The 20,672-nt window shown below is 36.6% G+C and overlaps 4 protein-coding genes across 8 annotated transcripts in view; 1 reads left to right on the forward strand and 3 right to left on the reverse strand.

Annotated features, from left to right (window-relative positions):
* The window catches only part of LOC107550356 (serine/threonine-protein kinase TNNI3K-like), an 11,524-nt gene extending 7,520 nt beyond the window's left edge, over positions 1–4,004 (reverse strand). The window contains exons 1-10 of one of the 2 annotated variants that reach the window (XM_016231620.1): positions 3,580–4,004; positions 3,256–3,364; positions 3,011–3,096; positions 2,678–2,775; positions 2,454–2,564; positions 2,238–2,336; positions 2,037–2,175; positions 656–800; positions 428–532; positions 188–282 (exon numbers count right to left, since the gene is read on the reverse strand). In XM_016231620.1, coding sequence (XP_016087106.1) covers positions 188–282; positions 428–532; positions 656–800; positions 2,037–2,175; positions 2,238–2,336; positions 2,454–2,564; positions 2,678–2,775; positions 3,011–3,096; positions 3,256–3,364; positions 3,580–3,769 — 1,177 coding nt within the window. In that variant the 5' untranslated portion in view covers positions 3,770–4,004. Of the gene's footprint in view, positions 1–187; positions 283–427; positions 533–655; positions 801–2,036; positions 2,176–2,237; positions 2,337–2,453; positions 2,565–2,677; positions 2,776–3,010; positions 3,097–3,255; positions 3,365–3,579 lie in introns of those variants that run through there. The other variant, XM_016231628.1, reaches the window with a different exon arrangement.
* Positions 4,005–4,217: 213 nt separating this feature from the next.
* Positions 4,218–9,574, reverse strand: LOC107548491 (fucose-1-phosphate guanylyltransferase-like). Of its 2 annotated transcripts, XM_016229203.1 has the most exons (4): positions 9,230–9,574; positions 8,898–9,065; positions 8,726–8,818; positions 4,218–6,549 (listed from the first exon to the last, which is right to left on the reverse strand). In XM_016229203.1, exons 1-4 carry the CDS (start codon positions 9,300–9,302, stop codon positions 5,153–5,155), a joined length of 1,731 nt encoding a protein of 576 aa, XP_016084689.1. In that variant the 5' UTR covers positions 9,303–9,574; the 3' UTR covers positions 4,218–5,152. The 2 variants fall into 2 exon arrangements, with proteins under 2 accessions (XP_016084689.1, XP_016084696.1); XM_016229210.1 differs by lacking the exon at positions 8,726–8,818.
* Positions 9,575–9,630: 56 nt separating this feature from the next.
* Positions 9,631–15,099, forward strand: LOC107548466 (leucine-rich repeat and IQ domain-containing protein 3-like). 3 transcript variants are annotated; one of them, XM_016229172.1, is made up of 7 exons: positions 9,631–9,774; positions 11,561–11,862; positions 11,942–12,265; positions 12,368–12,498; positions 12,662–12,794; positions 13,374–13,485; positions 13,566–15,099. In XM_016229172.1, exons 1-7 carry the CDS (start codon positions 9,660–9,662, stop codon positions 14,183–14,185), a joined length of 1,737 nt encoding a protein of 578 aa, XP_016084658.1. In that variant the 5' UTR covers positions 9,631–9,659; the 3' UTR covers positions 14,186–15,099. The 3 variants fall into 3 exon arrangements, with proteins under 3 accessions (XP_016084658.1, XP_016084665.1, XP_016084650.1); XM_016229179.1 differs by lacking the exon at positions 9,631–9,774 and adding an exon at positions 11,231–11,394 and having other exon boundaries at positions 13,383–13,485; XM_016229164.1 differs by lacking the exon at positions 9,631–9,774 and adding an exon at positions 11,232–11,394.
* LOC107548485 (acyl-coenzyme A thioesterase 11-like) overlaps positions 15,095–20,672 on the reverse strand; it is a 10,335-nt gene continuing 4,757 nt past the window's right edge. Inside the window, exons 5-16 of the mRNA XM_016229190.1 lie at positions 20,127–20,228; positions 19,869–20,004; positions 19,405–19,561; positions 19,192–19,311; positions 18,499–18,637; positions 18,262–18,317; positions 18,018–18,084; positions 17,846–17,929; positions 17,586–17,719; positions 16,146–16,277; positions 15,934–16,060; positions 15,095–15,681 (exon numbers count right to left, since the gene is read on the reverse strand). Of these exons, the coding sequence (XP_016084676.1) occupies positions 15,523–15,681; positions 15,934–16,060; positions 16,146–16,277; positions 17,586–17,719; positions 17,846–17,929; positions 18,018–18,084; positions 18,262–18,317; positions 18,499–18,637; positions 19,192–19,311; positions 19,405–19,561; positions 19,869–20,004; positions 20,127–20,228 (1,413 nt within the window). The 3' untranslated portion in view covers positions 15,095–15,522. The remainder of the gene's footprint in view (positions 15,682–15,933; positions 16,061–16,145; positions 16,278–17,585; positions 17,720–17,845; positions 17,930–18,017; positions 18,085–18,261; positions 18,318–18,498; positions 18,638–19,191; positions 19,312–19,404; positions 19,562–19,868; positions 20,005–20,126; positions 20,229–20,672) is intronic.

Below are 20,672 nucleotides of genomic sequence, written 5' to 3' on the forward strand. Positions count from 1 at the left end.
TGATGACCCTCTTATTGTAGCGGGGGGGGGGGGGGGGGGAATAGGGATTTCGCCTAGGGCATCGAATTGGCTAGAAACGGCCCTGCTTAGAACATTGAAATATCAAGTTACAGTTGATGAGAGCAGGAATATTTCTGGATTTTTGTCATCATTTATGATGTAAATCAGATTATTGCTGTCATCATACCTGTGTGTCCATCTCGCCCCTGATGGTTGATGCTCACAGAATCCTGACTGAGCAGATACTTGACCATTTCCAGGTTCTTGCCATAGGTGCAGGCACTACAGAGTACAATTAGACCTTCATTTAGTGCGTAACAATATCAGCAGGTATCTTAACCCAATCTGTCATTGGAGGAATACACATTTCTATATATGCCCATAAATGAATGAAAATGTAACAAATGGTGGTCAGGAGGAACGTTACCTGTGAAAAGCTGTCTCACTGAAGATGTTCTCCTTAGACAGACTCTCTGTGCCAGACAACTGAATAATCTCTTGCAACACTTCAAACTTTCCATTGTAGCAAGCTCTGATGGGAAATATGAGACTCAAATCACAATCACTATAACCGCTCTCCAGATTCCAGATTATTTAATTCCCCTTTAACGACTTGTTGAGTTTAACTGCCACCTTGTGTTGTGTGTGAACTCACAGGTGAAGAGGTGTGTCACCGTAGATGTTGACAGAGTGCGGCTGTATGTCAAAGGTGCCCTGCAGAAGGAAACGGACAACCTCTTGGTGTCCAAATCGAGAGCAGAAATGAAGGGGAACATGGTCCTCATTGTCTTGAGCATTGACTGTATAGGAAAGATAGGCTTTAAAAGAATAGTTCACCCCAAAATTTCAACCTGTTGAAAATGTACTTACCCTCAGGCCATATCAGGCCAGATAAGATTGTTTCTACATCAGAACAGATTTAGTATTTCTTTTTAAGAAATGTATAAATATACATATATATTTTTTTAAACCAGAAGCAATGGTTTAAAGATAAAAACCTTCAAATTATGGATTTGTTTATTACAAACATGCAGCTTTTCACTTCACAAGGCAGTAATTGATGGGGGCTGTAGTTGTGTGGATTACTAGTGGATTATTGTGATGTGTTCTCATTCTGACGGCACCCATTCACTGCAGAGGATCAATTGGTGAGCAAGAGATTTAATGCTAAATTTCTCCAAATCTGTTCAGATAATGCTGGGTACACACTAAAAGATTTTAAAAATCTTATAAGATCTTCAAAATGTGAGAGACCACAAACATGAGGACAAAAAATCCTAGATTTAACCGTTTTGCTCCTATAGTGTGTGGTGTGCCGTGATGTCCCCCCCCCCCACACACACATCAGGATTTCTGATCGTAAATATTCAACATGGGGCGCCTCCGACGTTCTTCCGAGCAGATTTAGTCGCTCTTAACACACCTCACACCACAGGAAATCTGATAGGATAATCTTTAGAACCACCAAGATAATCGGGACATTACCTAGGATTGTCGGAAGGGGAGAAATCGGCCCAAAATCAGCCCGATTATCTTGTGGTGTGTACCCAGCATAAACAGATGCATATGAAAAATAATGCGATCATCAGCAATAGACAGCATATAAATGAAAACTGCATAATGTTACGGCATAAAATGTTAATCCAGGAAGTGGTATATTTCTGTGCAAGCTTTGGAGGTGTTGATGGAAGCGATTTACTGGATTTATGCTTTGATAATCGTACTGAATATTATCTAGATGTAGTTTTTGATAAAAAGCTTTTTCCTCACCTTTTTGCTCAAAATTATGCATTTTTATGAAACCTACCTATATTCAAGTGTTGATAAAACTTTAAGCTAGAATAAAACAGATTTTTTTGTTTAAAATCTTTATTTGGTGTATTGCATATTCAAATATTCATACAGCAAAATATACTGGAGGCCATCCAATTTTACTGAAAATCATCAAAATCGCTGGCGGTGGCTGGCAACTTTTTTCAAAAATGCTGGCGTGGAAAGAGTTAAACGTTGATATACTGATACAGTAAAACTCTCACCATCAGTTTTGCTGCCATCACCCATCAGCAGTTTGACAATGCCCAGATAGCCTTTAGCTGCAGCCAGGTGAAGCGGTCTGTCCCCTACCTCTCCACTTGCATTGACATCAGCCTCAAATTTCATCAGGAGCTTGCATACCTGTTCCACAAGAAAAGCTGTTATGAAGTCCTGGAAATGTATGATATGAAGTAAAGACTGACCTGCTCATGGCCAAAGTAAGCTGCAATGTGCAGAGGGGTGAAGAACACTGCATCTTGGACGTTAACATATGCCCCGTGTTGCAAGAGAATATCAACAACCTTGAAGAAAAGTAGGGAAAACCTTTTGAATATGTCTTTCAAATGTGCTCATATGAAGTCCATCACAATTTCTGAATGACCTGGTTTAAATACTTTATCTTCAGGTCCAATACGCACCTCAAGATGGGCGGCCACAGTAGCTATATGTAGTGCCGTGAGGGCTCCGTACCCCACCTGCTGGATATCTGCTCCACCATGCAGCAGCGCAGTGACCAGTTCAGCATTACCCTACATCACAGAAACAAAAATAACCACTTATCACATCAGTTTGGTTGTTTAAACATTTTTAACATGATTGATTCCTAGCACACAGTATTTGGGATTATTAACCCTTGACTGACTTTGAATGCAGCCAGGTGCAGTGCAGTGAATCCATTCCGGGTAAGTCTGGATGGACGCAGACCTTTCAGCATGAGGGTCCTGATGTGAGCTTTATTCCCTGGTAGCAAAAAAAGAAAACAGCTTGAATTATATGAAAGTACCATAACAACTGAAGGTACTGAATCAAGCCAATCAAAAGGGGGGAATTCGCTCCCACAAAGTAAGTTAAATATCATTTCAAAGTGAAATGATAGTGACTCAACATAAGTACATTGGAATGAATCATATATAATGTTCAAAATTAACATATCATTGCATTATAGCAGATAACGTTTAACATGTTTTAGATCTACCTCCACATATGCAGCAGAGATGCAGCAGGGACAGTCCACCCTCTGTGCGATAATTCAGATTCACTTTATTGAATGCTTCATCTGAGCTGTATATATATATATATATATATATATAATTAAAAAAAAAGATTTCCACATTCACTTTCCTCAGTAGTGTTATTAACATAGAAGTCCACATTTGTAAACACTAATAATAGTACACTACAAAAGAGGCTAATAAAACTATTAGTTCCAATCAGTCTCACCTGAAAACATGCTTGAGTTCTTTGAACTCCTCCTCCTTAATTTTCAAGTCTTCCTCCAGCCTCTCAATTATAACAGCATATGACTCACTCACTTTCTTTTTCCACTCATCTAAAGCAAAATTACATTGAATCAATACCACAACATGGACACAATAATCCAATTTTACATACAGAACAATCATTACTCACTGTCATTAAAGAATGTATATGTCAACAAGGATTGGAAGACTGAAAATATTGTAGTCTTAATCTATTTATATTAACACCAACCGAACCAATGAACCGAATGAATCAAACAGCTAACTGAAGAAGCTTAATGTTTACCTGTACAGGTTTGAGTGGGTCTTGATTTATAATTCCCCATCAGACTGGTTGGTTTAAACTTTTGTACACGGTTAGCTGGAGGGAAAGTATCATGCAGTGGTAACACAATGCTTTGTTTGGCACAATAGGGAAGAGTCAGATAAGGAATCACAGCCCCTGCTAAAAATACATCAGCCTCAGTGTGGAACATGTGACAACAATGACAGCTGACCTCTCTGAGGATCTGTACCTATTACAGGGTGAAGCCACGGTCGATTTCTCTCTTCAGACAACAGCTGCATCAAGACTCAACTGTATTTCTTTATCTTTTTCTCTCTGAACTTGGATGTGTCTAAAATAGATGATTCTGTGTTCTATAAAAGAAATGCACAACCATTCAAAGTTTGGGGTCAGTCAGATTTTTTTTGTTTAAGAAGTTTTTGAAAGAAGTTAATTCTTTTTGGCAAAGATGCATTCCATTGACAGTAAAATGTAAAAAATCATAATAATAATAATTAAATGGAAAAAAACACTTTATATTATTCAGAAAATCCTGACAAAATGTATCACAATCACAATCAAATGGATGAATATGATTTTTTTTCTCTCTTTAGGAAGTTTGAGGGCTTTTCCTCTCTCTCCTTTTGAGGTTACGCACATATACTTTGGACTTCATCATGCCTTGATTGGTGTTTTGTGAAGACGCTCCAAGATAAATTAGTAAAACATAGAAGAAGGAATAAATCTGCACACACAAAATTAAACTGATCCAACACAAATATAATAAAATAAACAAAACATTGAATTGACTAGGTTTGATACAACAGTTAAAGAGAACTAGTGTTACAGAATAATACTATAGTATTACCGGTATTATATTATTATTATTATAGGCATACAAATACTAATTGGCATACATAAAATAGAACATTTTATTACATGCAAAGTCCCCTTTTTACTCAGCAGCCATATTTGTAACACCTAAGGGGCAGCACATTTAAACAACATTTCAATTCAGCAACAAAATCTGACATGAACTATCCCGTAAAAGTTGTATCTTATGCTCAAATAGCGAGAAAAAAATGCTTATATCCCAGACTGGCCCAGCCAACGCGCATGTGTTTCTATGGCATCCAGAGCTATAAAGGCACCAACAGCGACATGTTGACTTTACTAACTGGCAATCGGCTCTTTTATTCAGAAGGTGGGACTTATTTTGCCATATTGCGTGTTAGCCCTTTCTCCCATTCATAGTAATGTGAGTGCACCATCTTGGTATTTCTGTAGTGTCTGTTATGGGCAATTTACGATTTTCGTCACATGGCTATACTGCCCTACAAGGCAAAAAGCAGTAATCTTTTGTCAAAACTGAGTTAAGACTAAAATCAGGACTATATCTCCAGTGATCTGTGACGGTTTGATTTAACTAAGCTCAGATTTTGAGAAAACAGTGTGTGAAAATTGATTGATATCAATTGATATCAAATCAATTTAGTAAAAACAACTTTGAAGGCACTGTCTCATACTTACTGCGCTTTGCCTTTGTCGGGCAGTATATGCAATGAAACTATTGATCATTTACACACACACATGCTCAGACCGAATTACTTAAATTCACCCTGAGAATGTCTTCATACAGTTTTTTCCTAAATTTCAACATTTCCTCTAGGTTCTTGTTCTGCAGAGTTTCTTGTAAAGAGGTTAGTGTGGCATTTTTTAGTAGTGTGAAATTGGTTCCACTATCCAGTGCCTTCAGCATCCCCAGTGACATCACGAATGAATCCTTTAAATTGGAGCACACTGGGAAAATGCAGGCGTTCCACAAACTACACATAGTTGTGTCTCCTGAGAACCTGACCTTCTCTGGAAACAAACCCCAGAGTCCAACACAGTCCTCCAGATTAACCTCAAACAAGCTCAATGCTTTCATATGAGCAGGACTGGATACACTTTTCTTTAGATCATCTCGAACACCAAAAACCACAGTCACAAAACCCATTTTTCCATCCAGGTTTACAGCCAAAGAGTGTATGAAGGTGTCACTTGGCACTGATAGATCCGTGCCAATCCAGCAGCCGCTGATGATAGATCTACTTCCGACTTTAACTCTAGCATCTAATCTGGAGTATTCCACAACACTGCCCTGGGATACAGTCACACTGGGATGCAGGATGCTGTGTGTCACGCAAACTCTAGTTTTCTCCGATCTCTCCAAGTCGCACACACTGAAGGCAGCAGAGAGCAGGCCGAGTTCTGCTCTGAGACAGGGGTCAGCGGTGAAGTGGAACAAGTATTCCTCTGTGGTGCCGACATGATAAAACTTGGAGTTGTTCAACAGGATGACGTTGAGTGCCGTGCCTTTGAGACGATGGAAAATCTTTCTGCGAATCTCAACGAGACCGTTTTCCTTCTTTGTGACGTTGGCAGTGTTTTCCGTGTAATCCACAGTAGCTCTTTGCCCCAGGGCTTGAAGAAAGTCTCCATAAGCATCGATTTCACATGTCAGAGGGCTGATTTCACTGAACAAGGTTAGTAGGGTCATAGAAGTCCCATAATCAAAGTAGTAAGTGCTGTCAGTGTAAACAAACTCCTTTCCTTCCCTCTTGCATACGGCATTGCATTTGAACATCTTTTCGATGCTTGGTTTGTGCAGAAATTGAGAGCAAGTTCTGTATTCCATGTCACAAATTCTGGGCATCTCTGCTCGTTCTAGAACAAAAACTCCATGAGTGGCACCAACAGAGAGAGGGGAGGGGTGTGCTAAGGCAGTAAAACCTGACTTATCAAACACCACGTTCTCTTGAGCAGGAACACTGTAGAGCTCAATATCATCAGCACAGGTAACCAGCATTCCCGGCTTCATGTGTGAGGGGAAATCCACATACATTGCAAGCTTGAGCTCCAGCATTTGATATAAAGGGTTTCCCAGGGGCAAAGCTGTGAGTAATTTACCCAGGGCACTGGCATTGGGCAAACGCTGACTGAATCCTCCTGCATATGTAACAAAATGCATAGATAAATAAGTACATTTGAATAAAAGTGCACAAATCAAAATATCCAAGATTTCTATTTCAAATAAATGCTGTCCTTTGTAATTTCTATTCATCATAGAATCCCGAAAAGAAAGGTTTCCACAAAAATATTAAGCAGCATAACTGTCTTCATACATTCATAATTAGTAAAAAAAAAATTGTATCTTGAGCACCAAATCAGCATATTATAATGATTTCTGAAGAATCATGTGACACTGAAGACTGGAGTGATTATGCTGAAAATTTATCTTTGACATCACAGGAATAAATTACATTTACATTATATTCTAAAATATATCCAAACAAAAAATAATTATTTTGAAATGTAATAATGTGTCACTGTCCCCCCCCCGATCAAATAAATGCAGCCTTGGCAAGCATAAGAGATTTTTTTTCAAAAATATGTAAAAATCTTACCGACCCCTAGGGCTGGACAATAATTCAATATCAATATGTATCGCAATATAAATGTTTTCAATAACGGTGATATGATTTTTTTAAACACATTTCCGATATTTCGATATCCATTACCAGTGTTTCCCATACACTGATTTATTTGTGGCGTTTGATTTCGTTGAATAAACATGAGCACTGCATGTTTCAAAATCATAACACGGCGCGGGTGTTTTATATGAATGTATCTCTGAAGGAAACCGACTGTCTTCAGAAAAGTTTCGATGGCATTTTAATTTGATCTGATAAAGTAGCATTCGTGAGCGGAGCTGATTTGATTACAGCTGTTACCAGGGAAACCGCTAGTTTTATCTCTCTAAAAGCGCCTCCTGCTGGCAGAGAATGAATTTGCATTTTCAATAATAAGCCAGTCTCCAGCAACATGTTTTTGTTGTTGCTCAATTTTTTTGTTTTCTGCAGCAACTCCGAGCACTTTTCATACTCTTTATACTGGCTAAAGCACATTTGTTTTAATCTATAAGAATAATCATCCTACACTACCAGTCCAGAGTTTTTGAACAGTAAGATTTTTAATGTTTTTATTAAATAATTCTCTTCTGCTCACCAAGCCTGCATTTATTTGATCCAAATTACAGCAAAACAGTATCATTTTGAATTATTTTTACTATTTAAAATAACTGCTTTCTATTTCAAAGCAGTTATTTTACATCTTCAGAAATAATTCTAATATACTGACTTGCTGATTATCACTATTTGAAACGGTTGAGAATATTTTTTTTCAGGATTCTTTGATGAATAGAAAGATCAGCATTTAACTGAAATAAAAAGCTTTTATAACATTACACACTATTCCATTCAAAAGCTTGGAGTCAGTATAATTTATTTATTGGGGGGGGGGGGGGATTATAGAAATTTTATTTAGCGCTGCAATTTTATTTTATTTATAATACTTTCATTTAGCAAGGATGCTTTAAATTGATCAAAAAGATTATAATGTTACAAAAGATTTCTATATCAGATAAATGCTGTTCTTCTGAACTTTTTATTCATCAAAGAAACCTGAAAAAATCTACTCATTTGTTTTCAAAATCATTATAAATGTATTTGAGCAGCAAATCAGCATATTACAGTGATTTCTGAAGGATCATGTGACTGGAGTAATGATGCTAAAAATTAAGCTTTGAAATCACAGGAATAAATCATATTTTCAAATAGAAAAGTTATTTTAAATAGTAAATTTTGCTGTAATTTGGATCAAATAAATGCAGGCTTGGTGAGCAGAAGAGAATTCTTTCAAAAACATTAAAAATCTTACTGTTCAAAAACTCTTGACTGGTAGTGTACGTCAGCCTATAGTTTGATATAAGGTAAACATTCATTTATTTGTGCTGTTTCTTTTTCTTAAATATCCTATAGTTTTATAGGAGGAGGTTTCATAGACTTGGAAAATTCATTTTTCAGAAGTTTGTATGCACAGACATCTGTTGTGGGCGTTCTTGGCAGTTTTTATGAGGCTTCTTTTTTTTTTTTTAATAGTGTTCATATCGATATCGGAATTATATCGTATCGACCAAAATTAAGGAATATATCGTGATATCAATTTTGGCCATATCGTCCAGCCCTACCGACCCCAAACTTTAGAATGGTACATTAAGGCTAATTAACAATCAACAAAATGCATGAATGAGGTTTAATGAATATTATATAGATTAAAATAGTACCTGCATGAATAAGGATGACTTTAAATCCTGACAGTGACTTGCCATATTTATCATGTAGACACTGTAGTGAATGCAAAGTGGATCCACCATTACCTGTATGGTCAGATGAAGAAACAGGTCTTAAAAATTTACATGAAATACAGTTTTTAAAACATATTTTTATATATCTTACCAATCTTGCATCCTGGAGGATCTGCAAAGACATGATAATTGATGCCACGTGGCAGTTCATTCCTCTCCAGTTTCTCAGTGATCTGAACTTCATAAGCAGACTTCTGGTCCTCATCCACTGCAGTAATGACCACAAGATCCCAGAATTCATCAGACTGAACTTCTTTACCTGTGGATGGGAAATGAATATCTGTTTCTCTTGTTATAGTTATAGAAAACCCTCATGAGCAACAAACAATGTCACACAAGTGAATATTCTCAGCAACAAAAAAGTCAATACAAGTCAAACAGTTGTATATTTTAAATAGAAAAGTTGAAAGATTTAAACGTTACCTCTCATTTGTTTGAATTTGTCAAGTTTCTCCTTGGTGGATTTTTGCAGATGGATGTTTAAGCGCTCTGCCATTATGAGAACGAGCAGGTCCTCTATCTGTCTAAATCAAGAAAATCTGACACATTTATTCAACGACAAATATGAATCAACAAAAGGACATCATGTGCGCAACTATGTGCGACAATGATCAGCTATTTGCCGTTTTCAAAAAGTCACTTAAAACCCTTAGATTTCAGAATATGTCCCGTAACTTGTGTTTACATTTGGCACTTCCGGGTTCCAGTCACGTGACAAACAAACTCTGACGTCCGTATTCGATTGCTCGCTCTGCCTCCATCAATTAATTTACGTTAAACTGAATTAATTACTTATAATATTCAACCTCCCGAAAAAAAAAACTATATTCGTTTTATTTGTAATGTGGTGTGAATGGTTTTCAAGAAAATGTTAGGAGAAGCTTCTTGTATTTCCAAACGATGTTGTCATAGCAACTTTTCTCTTGGAATCATTCGGCCAACAAAAGAGAGCCAGGCACAAAACCATGGTAAGAACAAACTCAAGAGCAGATTGAGAATTTGAACAGATTAAATTTAGTGAAACATGCAAATATGTCCACATATGTTTTAGGAATAATACTATATAATTTGGATCAAATAAATGCAGGCTTGGTGAGCAGAAGAGAATTCTTTCAAAAACATTAAAAATCTTACTGTTCAAAAACTCTTGACTGGTAGTGTACGTCAGCCTATAGTTTGATATAAGGTAAACATTCATTTATTTGTGCTGTTTCTTTTTCTTAAATATCCTATAGTTTTATAGGAGGAGGTTTCATAGACTTGGAAAATTCATTTTTCAGAAGTTTGTATGCACAGACATCTGTTGTGGGCGTTCTTGGCAGTTTTTATGAGGCTTCTTTTTTTTTTTTTAATAGTGTTCATATCGATATCGGAATTATATCGTATCGACCAAAATTAAGGAATATATCGTGATATCAATTTTGGCCATATCGTCCAGCCCTACCGACCCCAAACTTTAGAATGGTACATTAAGGCTAATTAACAATCAACAAAATGCATGAATGAGGTTTAATGAATATTATATAGATTAAAATAGTACCTGCATGAATAAGGATGACTTTAAATCCTGACAGTGACTTGCCATATTTATCATGTAGACACTGTAGTGAATGCAAAGTGGATCCACCATTACCTGTATGGTCAGATGAAGAAACAGGTCTTAAAAATTTACATGAAATACAGTTTTTAAAACATATTTTTATATATCTTACCAATCTTGCATCCTGGAGGATCTGCAAAGACATGATAATTGATGCCACGTGGCAGTTCATTCCTCTCCAGTTTCTCAGTGATCTGAACTTCATAAGCAGACTTCTGGTCCTCATCCACTGCAGTAATGACCACAAGATCCCAGAATTCATCAGACTGAACTTCTTTACCTGTGGATGGGAAATGAATATCTGTTTCTCTTGTTATAGTTATAGAAAACCCTCATGAGCAACAAACAATGTCACACAAGTGAATATTCTCAGCAACAAAAAAGTCAATACAAGTCAAACAGTTGTATATTTTAAATAGAAAAGTTGAAAGATTTAAACGTTACCTCTCATTTGTTTGAATTTGTCAAGTTTCTCCTTGGTGGATTTTTGCAGATGGATGTTTAAGCGCTCTGCCATTATGAGAACGAGCAGGTCCTCTATCTGTCTAAATCAAGAAAATCTGACACATTTATTCAACGACAAATATGAATCAACAAAAGGACATCATGTGCGCAACTATGTGCGACAATGATCAGCTATTTGCCGTTTTCAAAAAGTCACTTAAAACCCTTAGATTTCAGAATATGTCCCGTAACTTGTGTTTACATTTGGCACTTCCGGGTTCCAGTCACGTGACAAACAAACTCTGACGTCCGTATTCGATTGCTCGCTCTGCCTCCGTCAATTAATTTACGTTAAACTGAATTAATTACTTATAATATTCAACCTCCCGAAAAAAAAACTATATTCGTTTTATTTGTAATGTGGTGTGAATGGTTTTCAAGAAAATGTTAGGAGAAGCTTCTTGTATTTCCAAACGATGTTGTCATAGCAACTTTTCTCTTGGAATCATTCGGCCAACAAAAGAGAGCCAGGCACAAAACCATGGTAAGAACAAACTCAAGAGCAGATTGAGAATTTGAACAGATTAAATTTAGTGAAACATGCAAATATGTCCACATATGTTTTAGGAATAATACTATAATAGTCATGTAGTGTTGATAATAATTCTGCCTCAGGATGGTTTTGTGTTATGAAAAATGTTTCCTTTCAGAAAATGGAAGAGATACATTTCACAAAGATATAAAAATGGATTCCCTGGAAGGATACTGGGCCTATTTGGTAAACTGCTCTCGGTCTCTGATACTGGATCATGGCTACTGGACATCAGAGGGTGAGAAAGATCTGGAGGACATGTTGATGGTCAGATTGAGCAGTTTGCTTTTAAAGAGTCTGGATCAGATTGGATCTTGCAGAGCACTGCGAATTTGTATCTTGGCTGACAACTTTCTGACCAGGATCGAAGCTCTGATGGAATGTACTCACTTGGTGAAGTTAGATCTGAAAGGAAATCAGGTATTTATTTAATTTGCTTCCCTGAATATTTGATTCACTTTAAGGAGAACAAATCACTAACAATCATCTTTCTGCTCAGATCGTTCAGCTCCCTGATGCTTCATGTTGGAGTCATCTGAAGGAATTGCAACTTCTATATCTACATGACAACAACATGTCAACCTGGAACAATATTAAAGGCCTGTTGGGCTGTTTAAACCTGACTGCTTTAACTCTCTCTGACACCCCGCTCAGTTTAAAGAAGAACTACAGACACTGTCTGGTCAACAACATATGGTCACTGAAGGCCTTGGACAACTTTGTTATCTCTGATGAGGAAATCATTCAAAACTGGTCTCTTCCCTTTCGATTCAAAGCCATGAAACAACACTTTTGTGTCAGTTTGTACCCATCTACAAAGTCGGTTAGTGCTCATTATTTGTCCTGGTCTTCTTTGTTAGTTGTGTTTACTGTTATGTCTAAGTGCAAAAAAACAATCATATTTTGATGTTTTCTTCTTCCTCAGAATTCATTTGAGACCGAGATGAAAGCAACATATAACATAATCTCTGAGATAAACAGGATTCAGGCCTTTTATTCCCCTACACTTATTATACAGCGCTGGATTCGAGGCCATTTAATTAGAAAAAGTCTTGGGTAAATATGCCGCATTTTTATATTCATCTTGATATTTGCTATGCAACGTTTTTATATGCTTATTTTGTTCACTATAAAGTACAAAACAATCATGAAGATATTATTTGGGATTTTTGTTCAGTGGGTTGAGAAACTGGTTTTAAGAGGTTTTCTTCATTGTCAGGCTTTGCAGTACAAAGAAACAGATAACGTCTGGGAAACCATTCATTCCCATGCCTTTGAGGGTAGAAAAGGACCAGGTACAATCCCAGTCTCAGAAAACCATGAAAGAGGACACAGATGACCACCCTGAACAAGTATGTACTATATTTGACTGATGTACACTACCATTCAAAAGTTTGGGCTCATTAACATTTTTAAAATGTTTTATTTGACAATTTATTGGATCAAAAACACAGCAAAACAATAATATTGTGAAAAATTATCACAATTTAAAATAACTTTTGTATATCTTAATATATTTTAATATGTGTGATGGCAAAGCTGAATTTTCAGCATCATTTCTCCAGTCTTCAGTGTCACATGATCCTTCAGAAATCATTCTAATATGCTGATTTGGTGCTTAAGAAACATTTCTTATTATCATTGTTAAAAACAATGCTGCTTTTTTCAGGATTCTTTGATGGATAGAAAGTTTAAGTATTTAATTGAAAAAATCAATCAACACAGAAATTTAAGTTTACACCCAATATTAAGTTAATGTAATGATCAACATTATTTTGTCAACAAAACTCATCTTAAAAAGTTTAATTAAATGAATAAGATTTTTTTTTTTACTTGCAACAATGCATTTGTGGTAACACGTGCATTGAATTATTTTTAGTGTATCTAAATGTAGACTCTTTATTAGTCATGCATTTGTCACTTCTACACAGGTTTTACAGGATGCTGCAAATGTTAAATCAGATGACAATCAACAACACATAAAAGCACCACACAACACCCCTCGTCTGAAATCTGAAGCCCATCTAAACATTTTTGACCAAGGTACAACAGAAGTTTTAGCTTTAGTTAGCTCTCCAAGAAACCGATTTGATTCACTGAATGCTTCTGTTTTGCTTGTCTAGATATCAGTGTGAATGTTGGTCCCTGTAATGAAGAAATTGAAGACGGAACCTTTCATGTTTTGGGACTAAAAGCTTTGGTCCACCAGAGTGAGTCATTGAGTGACATGTTGTGGTCCCATAAAGCTGCAGGACAGGACATCCGTGAGGCCATAAGCCATTTTCACACTCAGTCGCAGTCACCTGCCATTACTCCAGGGCAGCGTCTGATTGGTTGCTGCCATGACAAAATCAGCCTCACCCCCTTCAAAGTCATTGAAAGAGCCCACCAAGCATTTGAGAAAACCAGAATGCAGAGACACCTTGCAGAGAAGGTAACTGAGCGCCACATTGACCGTGAAGTAGCCAAGGGTCATCGAGACATCTTTAGAGAGGCTCGCAGAACAGAAGTGCATCTGCGGCAGGAACGGGAAAGGGTGGATATGGAAAAAACGCTCATTCTACAGAGAGCCAAGCTGGGGCAGGACATCCATCATACGCGTCAGAAACATGCCCAGTTTTTGGAAGAGAAGAGGATGAGGATCCAGGAGCAAGAAATGGTTTGCTGTTTCAGCCAACAGCACAACTCTCTAGCGAGGGCAGTGCTCAGATACAACACATGGAAACGTGGTAACCAGCAATAAATGCATGATTGCTTTTGATTAAACTCTCAGTTTAATATGACATTTACATATTGGTTAGTTAGAACCCTTTGTGTACAGTAGCTTCAAAAGCAGATTTACTGCACTATAGTACAGAATAGTATAATATAATAAAGTACTTACCAGAAGATGTCTGTAAAGATTACATTATAGACATTGGGATCTGCTCCTCTTTTCAAAATCCAAAATATTACATAACAGGAATCCAAAAATAGTCCCAGTAATACACAACCACCCCCGTCCGTCATGCACAAGTATTAAGGAACTAGTATTAAGCCACCAACTTTACATAACAAATAATTCCACATTAACTGGGTCATTATTACACTCTTTAAATAAGCACTTAAGAAAGATTAACAGAACAGATTCAAATCATTGCAGTGCAAAATAAAATATATCTATTATTTTTTGCTATAGTTCTCAACAGTCGTAGTATAACAGGAGGATCTTTAAATGCCAAGGCAAGTTTAGCTTGACAATAAATAGAGATGAGCTACACTAAATTTCTACAAGTAACAGTATTTATTAAAAAAAAGTCCTGTTCAGCGTATCAGCAGTGTGAAATTCAATGCATTGTTCTGGCCTGACATGAAAAGGTAGACTCTAGCATCCGTCACTAACTAGACTGAAAATCTATGTCCCAGGAAGTACCACATATCGACCTTGCCACCTATTTGAAGTTTATTCATTTTATTTTGAGTACTTTGAGTCATTGAGAATGACAACAGTGCAATACGCTAGCTCAGACTTCTGGAAGTGGCATCTGTAGAGAATTTTACATTATTGCACATGACCCTAAATTCTAGCTTAAAGTCTAAAAGGGGAAATATCTAAAAAAGAGAATAATGATCTTTTTAAAAAAAAATTATAATATTAATATTCATCAAGGCTACATAACAAAACAATTCTCTATATATTTAGATATTACATACAAAAAAAGAGACTCCCCTGATAGCCTTTTTCTAAATTCAAAAAGGTAAAAAACTCACTGGGGCCTCCAATAGACCTTCAAAATGTACTAATAATGTACACTTTATGTACTAATATGTACGTTTAAGGTACTAATATGTACCATTTAGAGGTAAATATGGTACAAAGATCTGTATCTTCGGGTACCAGTAACAGTTTTGTGCCTTTATTTTCTGAGAGTGTATGGACAATAAGAGTTTTACGTACCTAAAGTTCATGATCTTTTATACTAAACTCAAATGTGAATATCTGTGTCAACCCTATATATCTTGACCCTAATCTTTTTTTTTTTTTTTTTTTTTTAAATGAAATCAATTTCTGAAGAACATAGAATGTTGAATTCAGCTTCCTCATAGTGTGGAGGTGGGCAGGGAAGCCAGACTCTCTTTATTCTCCTGCAGGAAAGCGCTACATGAGGCAAAGGTGCAGTAGAAACTGGAGGAAAGCCCAGCGATGTCAGTGGAGATATAGGGCAGCACGCCAGGTGTGGCCTGGTTGTAGTAAGAAATCTGAGAGAAATGCATACATAAGCATGTAAGCCAACACACTTAACCTTCAGTACTTTAACACCTACATGACAGCACCAGGGACCACTCTAAGCAGTTTCTTAACATGAGTTATAAACAGTGTTATTGGCTAATGTACATGCACATTATTTAAATTAAAGAGATTGCTACGTTTAAAGCCGTGTTAATTCTTGAACTTCGACTCATTTGCTCATTCAGTATAAGTGTCCATTAGGCTTTCTGTGTATTTATTACCTTAGTGAAAGTGTTTTCCTCTTCCCAGATACTGAACCCAGCACAGAGCACCTCTCCTCTGTTGTAGTCTTCAGTGGGAGGGTACGAAGGCAGGGTCACAGAACGCAAGGCAATCAAATAAGGGTCTCTAAAAGTGACAAAGATGTAATAACGTGTTATTTTGCCCTTTGGAAAGACACCATATAGAGATTTTGTAGGAGTTTAAGGTTTACCCAGAATCACAAGGGCGCCTCCTGGAGGCCAGGAGGATGAAGTCCTGGACTTTCCCTCTTTTAGTCACAGAGGGGGTGACAACACGGTAGATGGTGTCGTCTTCATCTGAGTCGGTTATCACTTCACACTCTCTGTATTAAGGCATATTTATTACGGTCAGTTATAATATCATAATGTGCTCTACGTTAAATCAAGTAATTTGAAACGTGGCTGATAATTTTACTTTATCTGCCAGCCATTGTAGCAAACAACTTGTAAGAAGAAAGTCTAATAAAAAAGTATAGAGTATATAAGAATAAAAAAGTCTGTTAAAAGTAATAGGATTTTTAAAATGCTTTTGAAAAAGTCTCATATGTTCACCAATGTTGCATTTATTTGATAAAAAAATACAGTGAAATATTACAACTATAACTTATAATCTTTTTAATTTTTCAAATGTAATATATTCTTGTGACGGCAAAGCTGAATTTTTTTTTTGCAGCCATTACTCCAGTCATCAATGTCACGTGATCTTTCAAAAAAAAAAAACATTATAATATGCTGATTAGGTGCTCAAGAAACATAAGAAATGTTTCTAATTATTATCAATGTTGAAAACCGTTTTTATATACACTACCGGTCAAAAGTTTGGGATCAGAACGATTTTTTATGTTTTTTACAGTTGTTTCTTATGCTCATCAAGGCTGCATTTATTTGATAAAAAATACAGGAAAAAATTTGATGTAAAATAACGTTTTTCTATTTTAATATACATTACAATCGAATTTATTCCTGTGATGCAAAGCAGCAGCATTACTCCAGTATAAAGTGTCTCATGATCCTTCAGAAATCATTCTAATATGCTAATTTATTATCAGTGCTGTGCTGCTTAATATTTTTTGGGAAACTGTGATACTTTTTTCAGGATTCTTTGATGAATAAAAAGTTAAAAAAAGAAGAGTATTTATTTAAAATAGAAATCGTTTCTAACAATATACACTACAGTTCAAAAGTTTGGGGTCAGTACATTTTTTTGAAATAAATTAAAACTTTTATTCAGCAAGGATGTGTTAAATTGTTAAGAAGTTATAGCAAAGATTTATATTGTTAGAAAAGATTTATATTTTGAATAAATGCAATTTTTTTAAAATACACAACTGTTGCCAACATTGATAATTCTAATAATAAATCAGCATATTAGAATGATTTCTTAAGGATCATGTGACACTTTAGACTGGAGTAATGGCTGATGGAAATTCAGCTTTGCATCACAGAAAAAAATTATATTTTAAAGGATATTTGAAATAGAAACCATTATTTTATATTTTAATAACATTTTCCAAGATTACTGTTTTTTCTGTATTTTTGATCAAATAAATGCAGACTTGATGAGCAGATAATAAAGCAGATAATCTGTCGCTTATAAAATTCAAAAATTATTTAAAATGCATTTGACATACTGGTAGTGGTGGTCCCATGCCTTCCTTCGTCTTAGATCAGACAGTAGCAGAAACACCTGCTCGGCTGCCACGGCCACATGAGTCTCCACCTTAAAGCACAACGTCTGGTTCTCCTCAAGTGTGTATAAACTCACCTGGGCACAATGTTTCAGCTCATAAATTTCTCTCAAGCTTCTACAGCATTTTTGACTCAAGTCACCCATGTAATCTCAAAAGGACAAAATGAGAACTTTAAAATAAAGTTAGCAAAGCTTGTCCACCTTATTTTTCTCTGAGGTTAAGACCCAGTTGTTACGGGCAGCCAACATCTTCAGTGCCGAAACATTATTGTAACTGAGGTACATCTGCCAAGACATGGAATAGTCACATGATCCAACAAAGCATGTTGAGCAAATCCATGAGATTTATAGCTATTAGAACAGGTTAATCTACCTGGTTACTTGGGTCCCAGGGAACCGAGAGAGGAACTTCACTTTGTTTGCAGGATATTATGTACTTCCTGTAAGAGGAGAGCATACTTATGTGATCTAGTGTCCCATGCTGGTCTGCTATGCAGGAATTTTTATAGTTGTAAAGTTAACTTTGAATATGACATACAGCCAGAGCTTATAAATAGGCGTATGATATAAGAATATGACATAACCTGTTATAATAGACAAAATCTTCAGAATCCTACCTGTCAAGGCGGATTTTCTTTCTGGCTATGGCTTCCTGAAAGCGTCTTTTACCATCCTAAAAAGACAGGATGAGAAGATAGATTTTTTTATTGAAATAATAAGATAGTTTTAAAAACTCAAGCACTTCAGTTCCAGCACTCATTTTGTTTCACCCTCTTGAACTCTTCTAATAATCTCCATCAACAAGTTAAACTCTTCCACCATGTGAGGGATTCCAGGAATGTTACAGCGCTCACCACAGGCTCAGGCCGTATCCTTGGCAACGTGCATGGCTTCCTGTCATTGTCCAAGACCTCAAAGGTCATGAAGGCGGTGTTGATGTGTCGCAGGGGCTCTCCACCCTGATAGGCCTCCGCACACACTCCCACCTCCATACTGGAATAGCACACACAAAATAACAGTTGTTCAAATTGTTCAAAGATAAATCAGGCTTGCTTGATTCGTGGTTGTAAGTGATACTGAGCCATAGCTTTTACTGGTTATAATATAGGTATATGCTATATTACTGGTTTTAAATACTTAGTCTACATAGCGTCACTGATCCATAGCTTATATAATACAATAAAATAAATATGATAAATCAATTTTAAATTAAAATATAATAATAAATATATATAACCGTTAAAAAGTTTGGGTTTGGTCTCTTATGCTCACTTATCTATTTGAATATAATTTCAAATGTAATTAATTCTTGTGATGCAAAGCTGAATTTTCAGCCATTACTCAGTGTAACATGATCCTTCAGAAATCATTCTAATATGCTGAATTGGTGCTTAAGATTCAGTTGCTATTATTATCAATGCTGAAACCCGCTTATAATTTTTGTGGAGACTGTGATACATTTTTTGACCCCAAACTTTTGAATGGTAAATATATATACAGCCACAGCCGTCCCAGTGGTCCACAAATTTTTCTTGATACAGATGTACCTTTTCTTGAAAGCATTGTTTACGATTGCCTTCAACACCAGCCTGTCTCCAATGTGGGACGGCCCGCGAAAGTGGAACATGTCTATGCTCCGCAGAGTTGGGTGAGCATTACACAAACGACTAGAAGAAAAAGCATACAGAGCATAATGCACCGAAACTCCAATGATCTTTTTTATCATCATATTTGACTGTAGTAGAAAAGTGACTGTTCACCTGGCAGAGATGGTGGCTACATTCTCCATCCAGGCCATGATTTGTCCACCAAACGTGCTGACCTGGTGATTGGCATGAGGCGGGAGCACCAGCTCAACGCTTTCGACCCGAGTCCGCTCTGCAGGCACCGCATCCTGGTAATCCAGACGCTCACTCACTGACAAACAGATAGAGCACCACTTATCAGAGATACTGCATATTCCAGTCTATTTATTCTACACACTTCAAACCATGTGACCCTTTGTAAGTGAACGGTGAAGGTTTACTGCACATATATGCTTAAATTAGTGTTGGTGGCATGTTAATGAAGAGACACCAAACAAACTGAATGACACCTTTAATCAGAACTCAACTTCTGATTCATGACTCATTTCATGTGGCAAGTGTTCCTGAGACATCTCTTCAAAGTCTTGCAAGGAAACAAACACACCTGGAGAAGATGAGTGAGCAGCGTCTCTGCTCACCTGTCTGAGAGGAGCAGCTGCTGAGAAGATCATTAATTATCTCTGCATGGATCAGTCTCATCCTCCTGCGCTCGGCTGCGAGGCTGTACTCCATCTGCTCTGCCTGTGTGCGTGGAATAACCTGCTTCAGCTGTACCTGTGCAAACCCAAACACTGCATTGATGAATCACAACTCTTAACAAGACGTGGACCAAATGCAAAAACTTGTGCCTAAAATTTTTAAATAAATTTGATTTAGTTTGACGTGATATTTCTTACCTTTCCTGCTTCGGTACGTCGGGCCACAAAGGTGGCAAAAGCGTGACAGACCTTCCACTGTCTGTTGCTGAAGAGATCTTCACAGCTCACCAAAATCCCAACCTGAGACAAAGACCTACATCATCAGTCATTCTTCATTTAGAAGAAGTTTTATCCAAAGTGGCTTACAAATGAGAAACATTGCAAGCAATTTATCATAAGGGTCAACAATATTTGCAGTACACAATGCCAAGTTTCCAGTATACCCTTATGCAAAGAGAATGTTTCCTTGTATATTAAGTCAATAAGTTAAATGATTTAATGTATAAAAATAATACATTATGTTTAATGTATTAAAATATATTGAATAATTGCCGCTTTTCATATATTGAAAAATATGTGAAAATTTACTTTTATATCGCAATGTATATACTTTGAAATTCAACAATAAGCATGAAAATATAAACACTAGTTCCCATTCAGTCAGTCACGTTCAACGTTACGTCAGTGACTGACGAATTGGGATCTCGCCCGAGAGCCCAATCACCTTCGAGTGTTAACTAAACA

The sequence above is a fragment of the Sinocyclocheilus grahami genome, unplaced genomic scaffold (genome assembly GCF_001515645.1).
Source record: "Sinocyclocheilus grahami isolate Dianchi unplaced genomic scaffold, SAMN03320097.WGS_v1.1 scaffold16.1, whole genome shotgun sequence".
Classification (NCBI taxonomy): Eukaryota; Metazoa; Chordata; class Actinopteri; order Cypriniformes; family Cyprinidae; genus Sinocyclocheilus; species Sinocyclocheilus grahami.

Bases quoted from the DNA above. Each gene is read 5' to 3' on its own strand.
- LOC107548491 (XM_016229203.1), bottom strand. From the start codon at position 9,302: ATGGCAGAGCGCTTAAACATCCATCTGCAAAAATCCACCAAGGAGAAA. The intron at 9,066-9,229 runs GTAACGTTTAAA...TCCCATCCACAG, and splicing joins CAAATTCAAACAAATGAGAG to GTAAAGAAGTTCAGTCTGAT. The intron at 6,550-8,725 runs GTACTATTTTAA...TTACATATGCAG, and splicing joins AGTCATCCTTATTCATGCAG to GAGGATTCAGTCAGCGTTTG.
- LOC107548466 (XM_016229172.1), top strand. From the start codon at position 9,660: ATGGTTTTCAAGAAAATGTTAGGAGAAGCTTCTTGTATTTCCAAACGA. The intron at 11,863-11,941 runs GTATTTATTTAA...CTTTCTGCTCAG, and splicing joins TAGATCTGAAAGGAAATCAG to ATCGTTCAGCTCCCTGATGC. The intron at 12,499-12,661 runs GTAAATATGCCG...CTTCATTGTCAG, and splicing joins TTAATTAGAAAAAGTCTTGG to GCTTTGCAGTACAAAGAAAC.